The sequence below is a fragment of the Cebus imitator genome, unplaced genomic scaffold (genome assembly GCF_001604975.1).
Source record: "Cebus imitator isolate Cc_AM_T3 unplaced genomic scaffold, Cebus_imitator-1.0 Scaffold7, whole genome shotgun sequence".
NCBI classification, from domain to species: Eukaryota; Metazoa; Chordata; class Mammalia; order Primates; family Cebidae; genus Cebus; species Cebus imitator.
In genome coordinates, this window is record NW_016107322.1 from 12,899,107 (window position 1) to 12,915,498 (window position 16,392).

The 16,392-nt window shown below is 32.2% G+C and overlaps 1 protein-coding gene across 1 annotated transcript in view; it reads right to left on the minus strand.

Annotated features, from left to right (window-relative positions):
* Positions 1-16,392, minus strand: part of GBE1 (1,4-alpha-glucan branching enzyme 1) — a 265,023-nt gene that overhangs the window by 87,542 nt on the left and 161,089 nt on the right. Inside the window, exons 8-11 of the mRNA XM_017540010.2 lie at positions 15,787-15,902; positions 12,494-12,621; positions 7,952-8,050; positions 3,031-3,141 (exon numbers count right to left, since the gene is read on the minus strand). Of these exons, the coding sequence (XP_017395499.1) occupies positions 3,031-3,141; positions 7,952-8,050; positions 12,494-12,621; positions 15,787-15,902 (454 nt within the window). The remainder of the gene's footprint in view (positions 1-3,030; positions 3,142-7,951; positions 8,051-12,493; positions 12,622-15,786; positions 15,903-16,392) is intronic.

The following is a 16,392-nucleotide window of genomic DNA, read 5'->3' on the forward strand; positions in this document are numbered from 1 at the left end:
AAAAAGAAAAGAAAGAAATAAAAGAAATGGAGATAAATGGAAAAAAAAGTACTACGTAGGTGTGATTCACATTAGAACAACACATGGTTGCACATGACAGGAAACACTGTAGAAGAGGTGTGTAGATTAGTATTAATTTCAGGTATTTTCCACTGGTGATTTTCCAAGCTGAAAGTAAGCTGGTAACATAAGTTAGAAATCAACACATTTGTTTTCAGAACTAATTTTTATTTTTAAAAGTGGTTGGTGAAATATTCATGATAAGGTACCTGCAAGTTTGTTACATCTGAGCTGACACTTTACATTTTCTGCAACATTTATTATAATGTGGAGAATATTAAATTAGAAATTTATAATAGTTTGTATATAATGATTTCATTTGCTTTGAAAAAAGTTTCTGAAAAATCATTTATATATATATATACACACACACATATAAATAAGTAATATATGTGTATAAATATATTACAATAGTACCTTCCTGCCCTCAGCAGAGGAAATAGTTGAGAACTTTTATTTAAGTGTAAATTTGCTTTCTCAGTGTATTTGCCATTTAATCTAGTTTATTTACCTGAAAATATAATAATTAATAACCGTGTCAGGTAACTCAGAAATGCCCTGAATAACAGAAGGGAGACCTCCTAAAAATCTGAATTATTTACAGTTAAAACCATCTAACTAATGAGGTATTCATCATGGACAAAACAGCAACATAGAGTGAAATGTATAATAGAAATTAACCCATAATCTCTGTACTTATTATAATTACTTTCATTTCCTAGAAAAACTTTTGCTTAAAATCTTTTCTATCTTTAACCTAATTTAATTAAAATGACTTTTCTTTAAAAATTGTTATAAGATTTATACGACTACTTCTTAAACAATTTACCTTCTCTGCTTGTTTTTAATTTTTTAATTATATTTTTAGCTATAATTATTTATTTCTATAATGTCTGATTCCATTATAAAATTATTTTAATATCTTTCTAACAGGCTCGCAGATAAAGCTTATTCTCATATCAAGTCGCCCTCCTATAAAATCCTGTTGAGATACTGGTAAAATTAAGTTAATTTTACAAATTTAGTTGTTATGAATTTATCTAAAATGTTTAAAATAACATCCATAAACATTTTAATATAAATTATATATTTTTATTTATTCATTTTATATGTATTTATGTAAATTATATTTTTATCAGGCTTAAGAAAAGTATATTTGCTTTCAGAAAGAACTAGTCAAACTGCATTATTTCTGCTATCCTGACAATTCTTGAAAATAAGAGCAGAATTACCTGAATTCTTAAAGTATGAAATAATTCTTGGTAAATCTGTTTTTTTACAGATGAGGTAAAAGAAATCTGTTTCATCTTCAATTTGTTCATGCCACTCATTTGTTTACTTTCATTCACACAAAATAAACAAATGCTGAGAAATCACTATGTGCTGCAGCTTCGAGTTTGCAATAGAAAGCTATAATTTATGCATATATTTTAAATTTCAAATTGTTATGTATTTGGTGAAAGTTTACCCCTTCAACAACCCAACCACTCACCTATTAAACTAATATTATTCTTTTCTAGATTGGGTTCTGCTTTTTTTGACAGATATTTATCTTATCTGCTCTACGGACAAGGATAATATAAATTTAAGAAAACACAGCCCCAATTTGGAAGATGCAAAAATTAACATATGTTTACTTCAGAGGTCATTAAGTTTCTCTACATGTGGGCCACTTTCTCTGTCTCAGCTACTCAAATGCTTCATTTTGGCCCAAAAGAGAATACATAAATGAATGAGCATGGCTGTGTTTAAAGTAACTTTATTTACCAAAACAGGCAGCAGATAGGATTTGGCCCCCGGCCTTGGTTAATCAACCCCTGCTCTACTTACACTTTCTTAACAATGAGAGGAGACACCTGAAAAAAATCATGTTTACATTAAATGGCCAATGTCTGCAAAAATGATAGAGAAAATTATTTAGTTTCAATTTTTTAATAAAAATAATTTAAAAATTTAATTGTCTCCATTTTAATCTATAGAAAGGAAATTTTATGTTGATGTGTAAAAGGATTAATATAGCTTTAAATAAGTGGCCTTTTTTCTCCATTTAAAAAATATTTATTAAGTGATTACTAGGATCAGTCACAGTGCTAAAGGCTGGAAACAGAAAGACAATGAAAAAAAAAAAAATTCTGTCCCTAAAACATAATGGAAACGTGGAGGACGGGAAAACTATTTTTTCACTACGTGATCCAAGGAAGGTTTCATATAGAATGTGATGTCAGATCCAGGCAATTAGGTCTGAATAGGAACTTCCCAGATACAGATACATGGGGGAAAGCACAAGATTGCAAAAAGCTGACCTATTTGGAATGGGTGGGGATTTGAAAGTATTGAAGCACAGGAGGCTTGGAGAGTCGGGCAGAGAATGAAACTGAAAACTTCAGCTTGGGCAAATTATGAGTGACTTTGAATTATAGGCTTTGACCAATAGATCTCGGTTGACAAGATGAGCTTTCCTCTTTGGAAAATATCTCAGTGTGTATTTGAGAAAATAAAGTCTGGAAGAAACAGGGATCATGGTGATCAATTAGCAGGAGATTTCATTGATTGAGGGGAAAAACTGAAGAATGCTTGTCAAAAGCATAAAAGAATATCCCTAGAAGGAAACCTGAGATGGAAACTAAAATAACTCTGGATTAGTACTAATGTTCTTCATTATGACAAGGGAAAGAAAACGTATAATATTTGCAACTGCAATGCATAATCTATTATAGTTTGGCAGGACAAACATACTACTGCATTTTGAAACTGGGGTTTCTACATCAACAAATTTAACATTTTTTCTAATATCAGTAGTTTTCCTGTAAAGATATATATTTACACACACACACACACACACACACACACACTATACTAAGTATAGAAGTTTATATTTTGATATGCTTACATTTAAATATGTTATTAAGGGGAGTGAAAAAGGAAGAAAGAGGGAATGAGAGAAATGAATATATACACATATTCATTTACCTGATCATGGCTCTCTGCATAAGCAATGCACTTTTCAAGGTAACGCCTGTTTGTGAGAGTGTATACTATATTGCCCATATTCCAATCTTCATCTTTAAACTCTTTAAGTAGCTAGACACAAGAAAGAAAAATTAACTTCTGAGTAAACCATTACTTTTTAAATTTTAAATCCCAATCCAAAGGTATGCATTATTTCAGTGCAAACTATCTGATACGCAGATACTAACCCACCCATATAGCAAAGTTATCACTGTTTAAACTTTTACTGCAATCACAGCTTTTATAATGTCCAAGTGACAGTGGTGTGTGTGTGTGTGGTAGTGGTATGTATTTGCTTTTGTGCAGACAGTTTAATCATTACATTTTAGGATCTTCATAGCTTTTTTTCTGTAATAACTGCTACCTCTTGATAGATGCCCACAGTAATGTGTTATTGCACAGTATGTCTTTCTATAACTTGTACATGGTAGAGGTACACTTGTTATGTATTTTTTGTTTACATGAAGAAAAATTTGTAAAAAGTGTTTTGTTTCATTTTTAAAAAATGATAAAATAACAACTATTTCAAATTTTAACAACAAATAATTACCCTCTTAACAGACCACACATTTTGTGTCTGCATTTCAATTTCCATTCGGTCTTCAGTCTGGCTCTGTCCCTCTAACACTATAGTTTCATGCAACTGAACTTGCTGAGGTTAAACTTGTAGTCCCAGCTTAAGTTAGTAATTGCTCTTTCTTAAGTAAATACTTGCTATACATATTGACATTGCTGATCCTATCTCCTCCCCATGAACTTCCTTTATTAGTCTATGACTGAAACTCTTGTTTTATATTGTTTTGATTTTTCCCATCATTCCTGACATACTATGAATTATCTTCCTCTGTTTGTCCTATAAAGGCTGATGTTCCTCAGGATTATGTCCTCAATTTAGTCTCCCTCTTTAATTCAACACACTCTCATACAACTCTGAGAACATAAGCGTTCTCATAATGGCAGTATGAATCATCAGGCAGAAGAGCAAGCATCCATAGATGGACACAGCCTAATCCACGATTATCTTTCTAAAAAACATGCATGAGTGTTGAAATAAGAGAGACATTTGAAGATGCAATACTGCTGCTTTGAAGACAGAAGAGGGAGCCATGAGCCAAGGAATATAGGCAGCTTTTAGAAGTGAGAAAAGGCAAGGAAATGGCTTCTCCCTTAGAGTCCCCAGAATAAATACAACCCTGTCAATACCTTGATTTTAGCCCAGTAAAACCCATTTCGTTTTTTGTAACATATAGAACTGTTGTGAATTTGTGTTGTTTAAGCCACTAAACTTGTGGTAAATGGGCATAGTAACAATAGGAAACTAATATATAGACCTACACAAATGTGCCAGACTTTTGACAAAAGGGCCAAAGCAATTCAATGGAAGGAGGGCAGATGTTTCAACAAATGATGGAGCTGAAAGAATTGAATATACATAGGTAAAAGAGAAAGATAAAGAAACTTGAGCTAATATATTACGCAAAAATTAACTCAAAATGGATCATGGACTTAAATATAAAAAATGAAAACAAGGGAAAAACGATAAATTGGCCTTCATCGAAATTTTAAAAAATATTGCTCTGTGAAAGCCAATGTGAAAAAGATGAAAGAACAAGCTTCAGACTAAGAGAAAATATCTGATTACGATATATCTGGCAAAGGAGTTGAATCTAAAATATATAAAGAATCTCAAAACTTCACAGAAAATAAACAATGTAATCAGGAAATGGTTAAATGACATAAACAGATAGATACCTCACCAAAGAGGACATGAAGGAGGCAAATAGGCACATGCTTGGTATCCAGCCAGCATTATAAACCATTTGAAAAATAATATAAATTAAAACCACAATGAGATATAACTACATGCTGATTATAATAGCTAAAATAAAAAAAAAAATAGTGACAACACCAAATGCTGGGGAGGATGTTTAGGAGCAAGTCTTTCAAACATCACCAGTAGGAACGTAAAATGTGACAGTTACTTTGGAAAACAGTTTAGCAATTTCTTAAAAAAAAAACCAGAGATTTACTATATGGTTCAGTAAATGTAGTGTTTCAGCACTTATTTCACAGTTATGAAACTTTTGTTGATAAAAAACGAGTACACACATATATATAGTAACTTTATTCACAATAGCCATAACCTGGAAACAACTTGGATGTTTTTCAATGGGTGAATGGTTAAACTGTGGTATACCCCTGCCGTGGAACTCTACTGAATGTGCTGATGATACATGCAACAAAAATGTTGGGTGTAACAACATTGGATGTTTTCTTGAATAAATCTCAAGAAAATTTTGCTAACTGAAAATGCCAATACGGCAAGTTCACAAACAGTATGATTCCATTTATATAATATTTTTGAAGTGATAAAATTACAGAAATGGAGATATTAGTGGTATTAGATATTAGAAATATTAGATATTAGTGGTTACATGAGATTAAGGAGTGATTAGAGGCAGGCAAATAAGTAGTGTTACTCTAAAGGCGACATGAGGGAATCTTGTGGCAATGGACATATTTTGCACCTTGAGAAAGTTATGCACCTTGAGATATCAGATATTAGAAATATTAGATATTAGTGGTTACACGAGATTAAGGAGTGATTAGAGGCAGGCAAATAAGTAGGCGTTACTCTAAAGGCGACATGAGGGAATCTTGTGGCAATGGACGTATTTCACACCTTGAGAAAATCAATGTCAGTATCGTAGTTAAAATACAGTCCTATAGCTTTGCAAGAAGTTACCACTAAAAAACTGATTGAGTATACCAGATCTCACTGTATTGTCTTCCAGCTGCATATGAATCCACAATTATCCAAATATTTCAGAAAGTTTAATTAGAAAGTTATATTCATTAAAAAATAGTAGGTGCTCAGTAAATATTTGGTGGAATTAATAGATCAATGAGTTCATTAGACACAAACATCACCTTAACACAAACACTTCAAAAATGATCTAATTTTTAAAAAGAAAGGAGATACAGAAAATTTGGCATACTTTAGACAGTCAAATATTTGTTCAGTAAATGCTTAATCTAAGAATGATATTCCAAACCAATGATTTTGAAATAATACAACCAGAAAATGATAAATAATTTGCTTTTGAACAACAAAAACATGAATAAAATCTAGCCTTCTAGCATTATAATCTAACTCATACTGTATGCATAGATAACATCACAGGCCATATGTAATCTGTGTACCCTTGTTATCTGATTTAATAGCTCTTGTGTTTTGTTGACATGTAAGAAGAATGGGAGACATTTGTTGAATTGTTTTTAAATGTATGACTTACAAAAGTAGAGGAAAATCACTGTGTCAAAGGGTTTTGTTGTAATATTATTTTAATTCTAGTTTTTTTTACTAAGGGTGGACCCAATTTGGTGATACAATAAGAATTTAAAATAATTACAATAGAAAATGATAACTACTTTCAGAGAATTTATAATCTAAAATAGGGTGGTCATATCCTATATTTAGGATAAAACATTTTTTCTATTTGATAACTATGATTATTATAGTTATCATGTATGGTAACTAAGTATGATACACTGCCCAATATATTACCTTCAGCATATATGGTACTTAAATATTTATTAGGTTAAATTTCAGTATTTTTTTAAGCTGCCATGAATACTTACAGAGGAAATATCTCATCATGTGCTATTACTGACTGAAAAATAATTCTAGGTTGATGTACACCTTAAAAGATTATTGAATGCAAACAAAGAATGAGCGATTTAGCAGGATGTTAAAAAGTAAGATTTGTCACTTGTGAGGAAAAAAAGTCTACATGAAAAAATTAGAAATAGTAAGAGATGAGCTTATACAGAACCTTATACCAAGGTGAGTAACTTGAAGACCACAGTATTTTTTTAAAAGCAACAAATAATAAGGCTACCTTCCCATGTATTAAAGGAGAATACACCTTTGTTTGTTTGTATATTTTTAAGTAATAATCTTTATGAAATACTTGTTTTTGGACCTGATAATATTTAAGGAATTACTACAAATGTAGGAGCAGAAGTTATGTTGGTTGAAGTTTAACGTCACAACTATGCATTGCACAAATTGCCCAGGGAGACAGTAAAGACAGCTAAGAAATGATTATAGTAACCACTTCTTTAAGAGCAGGCTCTATGGTTTTTCTGCATAAAATTAAGCCCTTCTTCAACTGTGGTCTCATGGGACCAGTTCATGTCCATAATAAAGGCTCATCAGAAAGCGATGATTTTGTTGAATACATATCTGACCCCTTATACATATTCAGCCCATGATTGTCAACATGGCTGCTACCGTATGTTCTATATCAATGAAAAAAATCCAAACTACTTGAACTATCATTAAATTTAATAAAATTTTATTGATAAATGATGTGCAAAGTACTATGTATAGTAATTCATTCTTTGTGTCTGGCACATGGTAAGGACTTTTAAATGCTGAATAAAAGAATGGATGAATCCAAATTTATTGAGGAAAAACCATACAGTTAAGCAAGTACTGGGAATTAAGGAGTAACTTCTACATTAATACATGATTTGTAGGCATAAACGAATGCTTTAATGAAGTCTAATGTGTATTAAATATAGAGCACTGAAGTTTCATATAATTGCATTGATAATGCAAAATTCCATTTATACAGCTAATATTATATTAATCATATTTTCCCCTTGCCTGAATAACGTAAGTATGAATACTTTAAATTAGAACTTTTAACATTTTTGGAAGCACCTTATTAAAAAGCATAAGAATCGACAGACTAAAGAAATAATTTGATACTTCAATTATAATATCTGTAACTAATGATCATAACTAAGAAATAAAGATAAATGAAGCAACATAGTATGCACAAAAACAAAAAATATTTACATGGACTCTTACCTGAATCCACTTATCTGGAATTGCCATGGCTAGTCGATAGTCGAAACCACCCCCTCCCTGGGAAATTGGAGAGCACAGAGCTGGCATTCCTGATACATCCTAAGACAGAGAACATCACTTCTTAATGATCAAACTTTTAGTGAATATTCTGACAGTAAAGCTCAGGCCAATAAGTGAAAACAATAACAGGGGCATATATTTTGGGGCTGTTTTGGTAACATGATTATAAAAGTAGGTAAAATTGTGATAGCACATTTCATTTCCCAGCAAAACTTTTGCCGGCTATTTTCACTCCAGGCAAACTTGGATCTCATTAAGCTATTTTTTTTCTTTTCTTCAGCATCACCTAGAGAACATAAAATAGTAAAACTATTATTGTTAAAACATAGTTTCTTATTTTGAAACTACCGTAAAACATTTTTATTAGTTTTGTTGCTTTCATCAAGCACAAAAATGCATGTGGCAGAAATCTGCTATATTTGTTCTTTCTGTATATAGCTCTGATAGGGAGTGTATTTTTTGAACACTAGCTTTTGATAAAATAAAACGTAGAGTTAGTACATTAAAAGTGAAACAATACAGTTGCTTTTACTATAGTAGCTTACACTTAGAAGGGGTCTTTGAAATTAGGTAGGGATTATCTTCATTTAGCAAACACAGAAACAGGGGCTTATTAAGGTGAAGGATTTCTCAAGATAGAGAATTTTTTTTTTTTTTTTAAGACAGAGTTTTGCTCTTGTTGCCCAGGTTGGAGTGTAGTGACGTGACCTTGGCTTAATGAAACCTCCACATCCTAGGTTCAAGCAATTCTCCTGCCTCAGCTTCCCAAGTAGCTGGGATTACAGGTGCCCACCACCACTCCCGGCTAATATGTTTTGTATTTTTAGTAGAGATGGGGTTTCTCCATGTTGGCCAGGCTGGTCTCAAACTCCTGACCTCAAGTGATCCACCTGTCTCGACCTCCCAAAACCCTGGGATTACAGGCATTAGCTACCATACCTGGCCAAGATAGAGGATTATTAATGGTAGAGCTAGAATTCAGATATGAAGCTTTTTGACAGTATGTCCTTTCTACTCTTTTATGCCACCACTATACAATTAGTAATCCAATAATTAGTCAAATAAATAAAATTAATGTAACAAAATATATTATTAAGACAATGATAGGAAAATATGAGCTAAGTGCTATCAGTTCTAATTCCACAACATCTTTCAAGTAAGTCACTTTCTGTTGCTTCATTACCATAGCCACAATCTTATTTAACCTTCATTACTGCTGGCCAAGACCATATCCAAATGGCAGTCCCCATTTCCACATTCTCTTTATACTAACTGCTGCAAATTCATGTCTTATGAGAGACTCTGCTCCTATTACTGCCCTTCAATAGATTTCAATAACCAACAACAGAAAATTCAAATTCCTTAGCTTAGGATTCAATTCAACAATTACATATTAAGCATTCCCTATAAGATTTGCTATCCAATTAGCTGTTTCCCTACTCCCTGTTATTATTTAAGAACCATGAAGGCATGGGTTTATAGTAGTTGGTCACTGATATACCCCAAGAATCTAGAAGAGTTAAATAATACTTGGCACAAGGAGGTTATTCAGCAAATATTCATCGAGTGAATGAGTGAGGTGCTCTGAGGGATTAAAAAATAAGACATAATATCTGACTTTCTTAGATTCATAAACTAGGGCCTAAATACACATAAACATATTTATGGTTTATAAAGCAGAAAAAAAGATGATCAGTAGAAAAGAAGCCATTTTAACAGTTCTGTTTATCAAAATATAAGTCGCGTTTTCACAGACAGGATTGGATGAATATGTATTAAATATGAGGCACCATGTTAGGAACTAGAATTATAGACACAATGCCTTGTAAAAGAGTTTCAAAAGACCAAACTGTTAAGAATGACTGGTGATGGGCTGGTATTAAAGATCAAGATAAATTTTCTCAAGACAATATTAAGGCATGCTCTATATCCAGTCTCAGCGTTGTGTTAAGAAATAGAATCTGCTAAGAAAAACATATGGCCATCATGAAACCCAATCATCCCATAGACAGATTTTCTGGATAAACATAGAAATCGACCCTTTTGAAAAGCTTGAAACCTATATTTATCCCTCAGGCTTCTCAAAAAAAGTATCAAAGAACTGAAACTCACCAAATCATGGCATGCAATGAGATGCCATACCAATCATTCCTGATGATTGCTTCCTTACCTTTCTCTAGTTCTGTTTTCTTACACATTGTTACATTTATTTCCTATGACATAAATGCCTAATTTTAGTTGATCAGAGAGATGGATTTGAGACTGATCAAAACCTTCTTCTTCAGCAATAATCACTGTTTCAGTGATTGGCTTTCTGTGCAGCAAGCAGCAGGACCTAGACGGAAGCCCTGACATTTAGGTAACAATCATATGGTCCTGACTTTTAAATCTGATTCCTAGAAAGCTGCCTCTTTGATGCATATGAGTTATTTGCAGCCCTCTTTTGAAAGTAGAAAGTTAGTGACAATTCTTTTAAAATTTTTAAGGAAAAAAAGGTAAATCATAACGGTCATCAAAATAAACATACTCTAAATATAAAACAGTTGATGCCGAGTCATATGGTATATGAAAATGATTCTGTGTTTGGGATGAAATCAAAATAGTTCTAATTTTTTACTATCTAAAGAGCACTTATAACCATTCCAGAGGGAAAAAAATGCCTCAATCCAAAATGTTTTAATATAGAAAATATAATAATGTAAAATGGTAGATATATTTGAGTAAAATAAGGTTTCAATTTTTATAACTGTCATTATAAATAAATTCATATTTCTACTAAAGGAATTTATATAAAATTGCATTGCTTATTCATTCAAATACATTCCTTTTCTTAAAAAAAAAAAGTTCATGGGGATCAATTCTACATTTTTAAGAGACTCCCATTAGACAGAAAAGTGAAGTATTGAAATTGAAGTAGTTTTCAATTTAAGTAGAATAAATTGAAGGCACATCTTGTTTTTTATAAAATCTAAAATCAAGTAATATAAAGTAGGCTAAAGTCTCAAAGTTTCATCGGTAGAAACACCGATAATCAGAAAAAAGCTCCCTAGATGATGAAACTACTTTACTGGAAATGAATGGAAAGATCAATATAACAATTTTAAGTTTCATGTGTTAAATCATTGCTTCTTTTTCTTCAATACCCACTTTTGATTTGTGCTGTCATTAATTATTTGCAGTAATTTGTCATTTGTAATATCTCTGCTTCAGACTGCCATAAATATCATTGACAAAATAATTAATTTTTTGATGTTTAACAAATAAAATTCAAATATACAGATGACAAAAGTTTAAAATACACTCTGATGTTAGAGATATTCAGCACAAAAAGTATTATCACAAGTATTAGCAAGATGTACTATGATCAAATGTAGGTAGAAAGGGATTATGAAATATTACTGGGTTTCTAAATTGTATGATAGGATTTTTTTTTTTTTAATTGTACATAAGAACAAGTTTCAGGAATTTAGGGCTACTGCTCTATTTCCAGAAAATACTTAGAAAGTAAAATGCCTGAATGGAATAAAACTATTCTCTATCCAACCATCAAAATCATAACATTTATAAAATTGGAGATTTCTGATTTTGAGAAAGGATGGATATAAAAACAGTCTATACAAAAAAACAAATATTACAGGAAGGAAACTTACTATTGCATTTCATGCCAACAAACTAAACACCAACAATGTAAAAATACACCTTAATTCTGACTCTTTATAACAATAGTCTTATTATTTTTATATGCCAACCACTATACTTTACATAGAAAAGTTTTAACATGCTAAATTCAATTTTAATAATAATTCCTAGTTAGAGAACTCAGAAAACCAGAGGGATTTTAGCACTAAATCTAAATTAGCATAAGCATTTAACAAACTTCTTAATTTATCACATTTATCACCAAGAGGGGAATTGTCAATTATGCATATATGGAATTATATCATTACAGTGCAGCTTTGGGGCAGTTAATCATGAACCTTCAAGAATCATGAATAACTAGTGAACACTTGGCAATTCGAGAGCAATAACATAAACAAGAAAGGTAACCACATCAGAAAAAGAAAGGCTTCAGAGAAGCTTGCAGGCAGTGATCCATCGTATCTCTAATGATTGAGCCACGAAAGAAAAAAATAATAATAAATGGACAGAAACACATTAATATTCAATTCTTTTCTCTGCTGAAGGTCTCATGGTAGAATGCCCTGTCTACTGATTAGGACATTTATTTAGAATTTAACATTCTAACCACTGGCATTTTCTTTTTAACAATAGAATGGTGACAAGTAATTAGTATACATTACCTCTTAATAGGGAAACAGTGAATTCTAAATAATGGGCCACCCATACAAGATAGCTGCACTATACTCAGGGTAGAATTTCACTCACACAATTATTGACAACATGAGATTGATTAATCAAATAAGTATGCTGACAAAATGCTATTAAAGGAGGTCAGAAGGTAAGACTTCACTATGGCTTTACCTCAGCAATTGTTATAGAATCTGGATACAATGTGTGAGTCAAATGATTTGCCAACATGAGGTAAGTCAAGGCATCTTCATCTACTTGTAGTCCGAAATATTCACTGTAATCACCTGAAAAACCTTGACCTTAGAAAAAGAAAATCAATACGGATTTTGTTAATAAGCAAGACTTAACTCTGCACAAATACATCCACCAATTAGTTTGTTTACATGAATTTTGTTTTTGTAGTAAAGTTTAATGATAACATATCCATCAGTAAATATACTGACTAGTTTAATGAAAACATATCCATCAGCAAATATACTGACTTAGAAAAGTACTACACGTCAACATTCAGAGTTCAATCTCGCAAATCAATTCTGTTTGATAAATGCACACACACAAGTAAAACAAAACACTTTAAAGATTTAATTTAACCAAATTATAAGGCAAAAAAAGTGAAATCAATACTAAAGAGAATTCTGAATATCAAATTTTCAATACATTTTCTGTCACATTAAGATGTTAATGTTAGCTTGTAATAGATCCCTTTGAGGTAAGGAAAAGAAAACAGGAAAACCCTAATAAAACTGAGACATAATATTTATATTATTTCAAACATGTACTTGAATTTATGCAATACGGAGTTTCCTGTGATAAAGAGATTACATAGTCTCCAACTTTCTCCTACTTCCTCTTCTACCACCTCCTAATTTTAGTTAGTAACAGAATATTTCACTTACTGGGGTTATACCATTTACTTTCTATTCTTTCTGTAATTTACTCTTATTGTTATAATAAAATCAAATTTGTGCTCAATATCAGCCTTTTTTCCTGTTTCTCTATATCTAAGTTCTATTGATCTTTTTTTTCAGTTTTCTGGATTCTATCTCTGAGGAATATTTTCAATTATAATTACGGAAGTCTTATTCTTCAAGTTATTTCATGTTTATATTTCAGCAGCAATATAACTGCCAAGTTTCTCATTTTTGTTTGATACTGTCATTCTTTAATTTAAAAATATTTAATTGAGAAAAACTATGCATTCAAGGTTTCCAAGGTACTGATTTGATATAGGTAAACACTATGTACTGATTACTACACTCAAATTAACACATTAATCACCACCCATAGTTACCATTTGTGTGTGTGTGTGCGTGTGTGTGTGTGTGTGTGTGTGTGTGTGTGTGGTAAGGATATCTAAACTCTGCTCTCATCAAATACCAAGTAATATTATCAACTATGGTTACATTAGATTCCACATAGCTTATGCACCTTAAAACAAAAGTTTGTGACCTTTGACCAACACCTCTCCATTTCTTCCACTCCCCAGCCCCTGGCAATCATCATTCAAGTAGCAAATTTTTGAGTCACACTTTGTAAGACTTTTGCAGACATTGCTCCTGGCAATAGAATACTGAGTCCAATCACTTTTTTTTTTTTTTTTTTTTTTTAATGCATGCAGGTAAACTGCAGGTAAATTCAACACCTCCTGATGAATCTGATGAATTTCTCTTTATTATTGAGTTTATAAATTAAATACTGTGTCTTGATATTAATTGGTTTATCTCAACTTTTCTGGTATTATATTTGATCTTTTGCTGTGCAGTTTCAGGGATTTTGTATGTTGCGCTCCCTCATTCCAAGGGAGACAAACATGTTAAGTAACTCAGAATATTTTTCTTTACCATTTCCCGGATTCTCCATCCATAAAAAGCACATCCCATATCTATAAACTTTGGTTCATTTCTCTAATACCACAAATCCCTGGAATATACCCCTCTCTCATGAGGGAGCTGCAGGGGCATTTAGGCATTTAGGAAAGGATTTTTCTTAACTTTTGCCATCCTTGCCTTTGTATACCATAAGTCAGCTTCCCCGAAACTGGAAAATAGATACCAGTGAAATCTGTTGTGTTTTACAGATTTGACTTCTTTCCTAGGAACATTTCAAGCAGGCAGCATCATGAGTAAGATCAAGCAGTGGCACACATTGAATGTTTAGTTTCTGTTCTTGGCAGTCAATTTTCAAGATTTACATTCAAGTTTTTCACCCCCCCTTTTTTTTGACTGTTTATTGCTGGCGAATACTTGGCTATGAAAAAATAATAATAAGTGGCCGGGTGCAGCGGCTCACACCTGTAATCCCAACACTTTGAAAGGCCAAGGCGGTCGGATCACCTGAGGTCAGAAGTTAGAGACCAACCTGGCCAACATGGTGAAACCTCGTCTCTACTTAAAAAAAATAAAAATAAAAATAAATTACCCAGGCATGATGGCGGGTGTCTTGTAACCCTAACTATTCCAGAGGCTAAGGCAGGAAAATGGCTTGACCCAGAGAGACGGAGCTTACAGTGAGCAGAGATCGTGCAATTGCACTCCAGCCTTGGCAACAAAACGAGACTGTCTTTAAAAAATAAATAAATAATAATAACAATAATTGTTCCCATGTCATCTATTGAGGGATTATTCTGTGATTCCACTTTGTACAACTTTTAAACTGAGAGTCTGATGAATATTTTTAATTTTCAAATTAATGTATAATTTAATATTAACCAGGTGAATCTATAATTAAAATATATATTTTATTCAATGTGCAATATGTAAAAACCTATGCATTCACAACTGTTCTCACTTATTATTTTTAATTTTCATTAGAAGTGCTGTAGGGTTCACATCCTGAGGGATAAATGGCTTCCTCAAAAAAAAATTTTAAGCCACACACTAATAACAGCATATTAAGTATATATATATAATTTTTTTTTTTAGACAGAGTTTCACTCTTGTTGCCCAGGCTAGAGTGCAATGGTGCAATCTCAGCTCACCCCAACTTCCGCCTCCTGGGTTCAAGCATTTCTCCTGTCTCAGGCTCCAGAGCAGGTGGAACTACAGGCATGCACCACCACGCCTAGCTAATTTTTTGTATTTTTAGTAGAGATGGGGTTTCTCCTTGTTGGTCAGGCTGGTCTCAAACTCCTGACCTCAGGTGATCCACCCATCTTGGCCTCCCAAAGTGCTGGGATTATAGGCGTGAGCCACTGCACTCAGCCTTAAGTAGATATCTTTCAAAGGAAATTATTATCTTTTGCTTACTTATAAAACATACTTAATACTGTACCACTTGTCAAAATTGGGTAATAAATTACTGCAGAGAAGGCATACATAATAGAACTAATAAAAATCAAGATACCAGCAATGGTCATTGAAGCTTCTGCAATTAACTCCAAACCTGATTATGATCGTCCAGAAAAAAAAAAAAAAAAAAAAGAAATCAAATCATTAGTTACATCTGTAATATATCAGGTCACCTACCCATTCCATGGTGATGGTAAAGCATGGATGTAACACCATCAAAACGAAACCCATCAAAGCGATACTCTTCCAACCACCATCTTATGTTTGACAGAAGAAACCTTAAAACTTCCCAGCTAAGATAGAAAAGAAATATATATTTAAGCAAATCTAAACAGCGTTTTGTTTCATTGTTATAAATGTTTGCTATTAACTAAAATTATAAGGCTCTATCTCAAGAATCATGATGTTCAAGAAACATAACATATGTAAAAACCAGAAAACTACTAACAAGTATCTATCTCATTTGGTTGATGAAACTCATTCTAAAAGGAAAAATTAATATTTTTTGTTCAAAAAAGTCACTTAATATCTAAGCAAATTTAGGGAAAAAATTGTTTAACATGAACTCCAAAATCAGGAATGCTGTCTTATTCAATGCTGTGTTCCCAGCAACCAAAGAAGTGATGACTACATAATAGTGCTCAAAAAAAGCAAAAGAATAAACTCTATTATCCATCCCTGAATTTTTAAAAAGGCTTTTCATGTAATATAACCATAGTTATGTGATTTTTCTCCTTTCAGAAAATGCATTTTCATTATTGGTGGAAAAATGTAATTTCAATG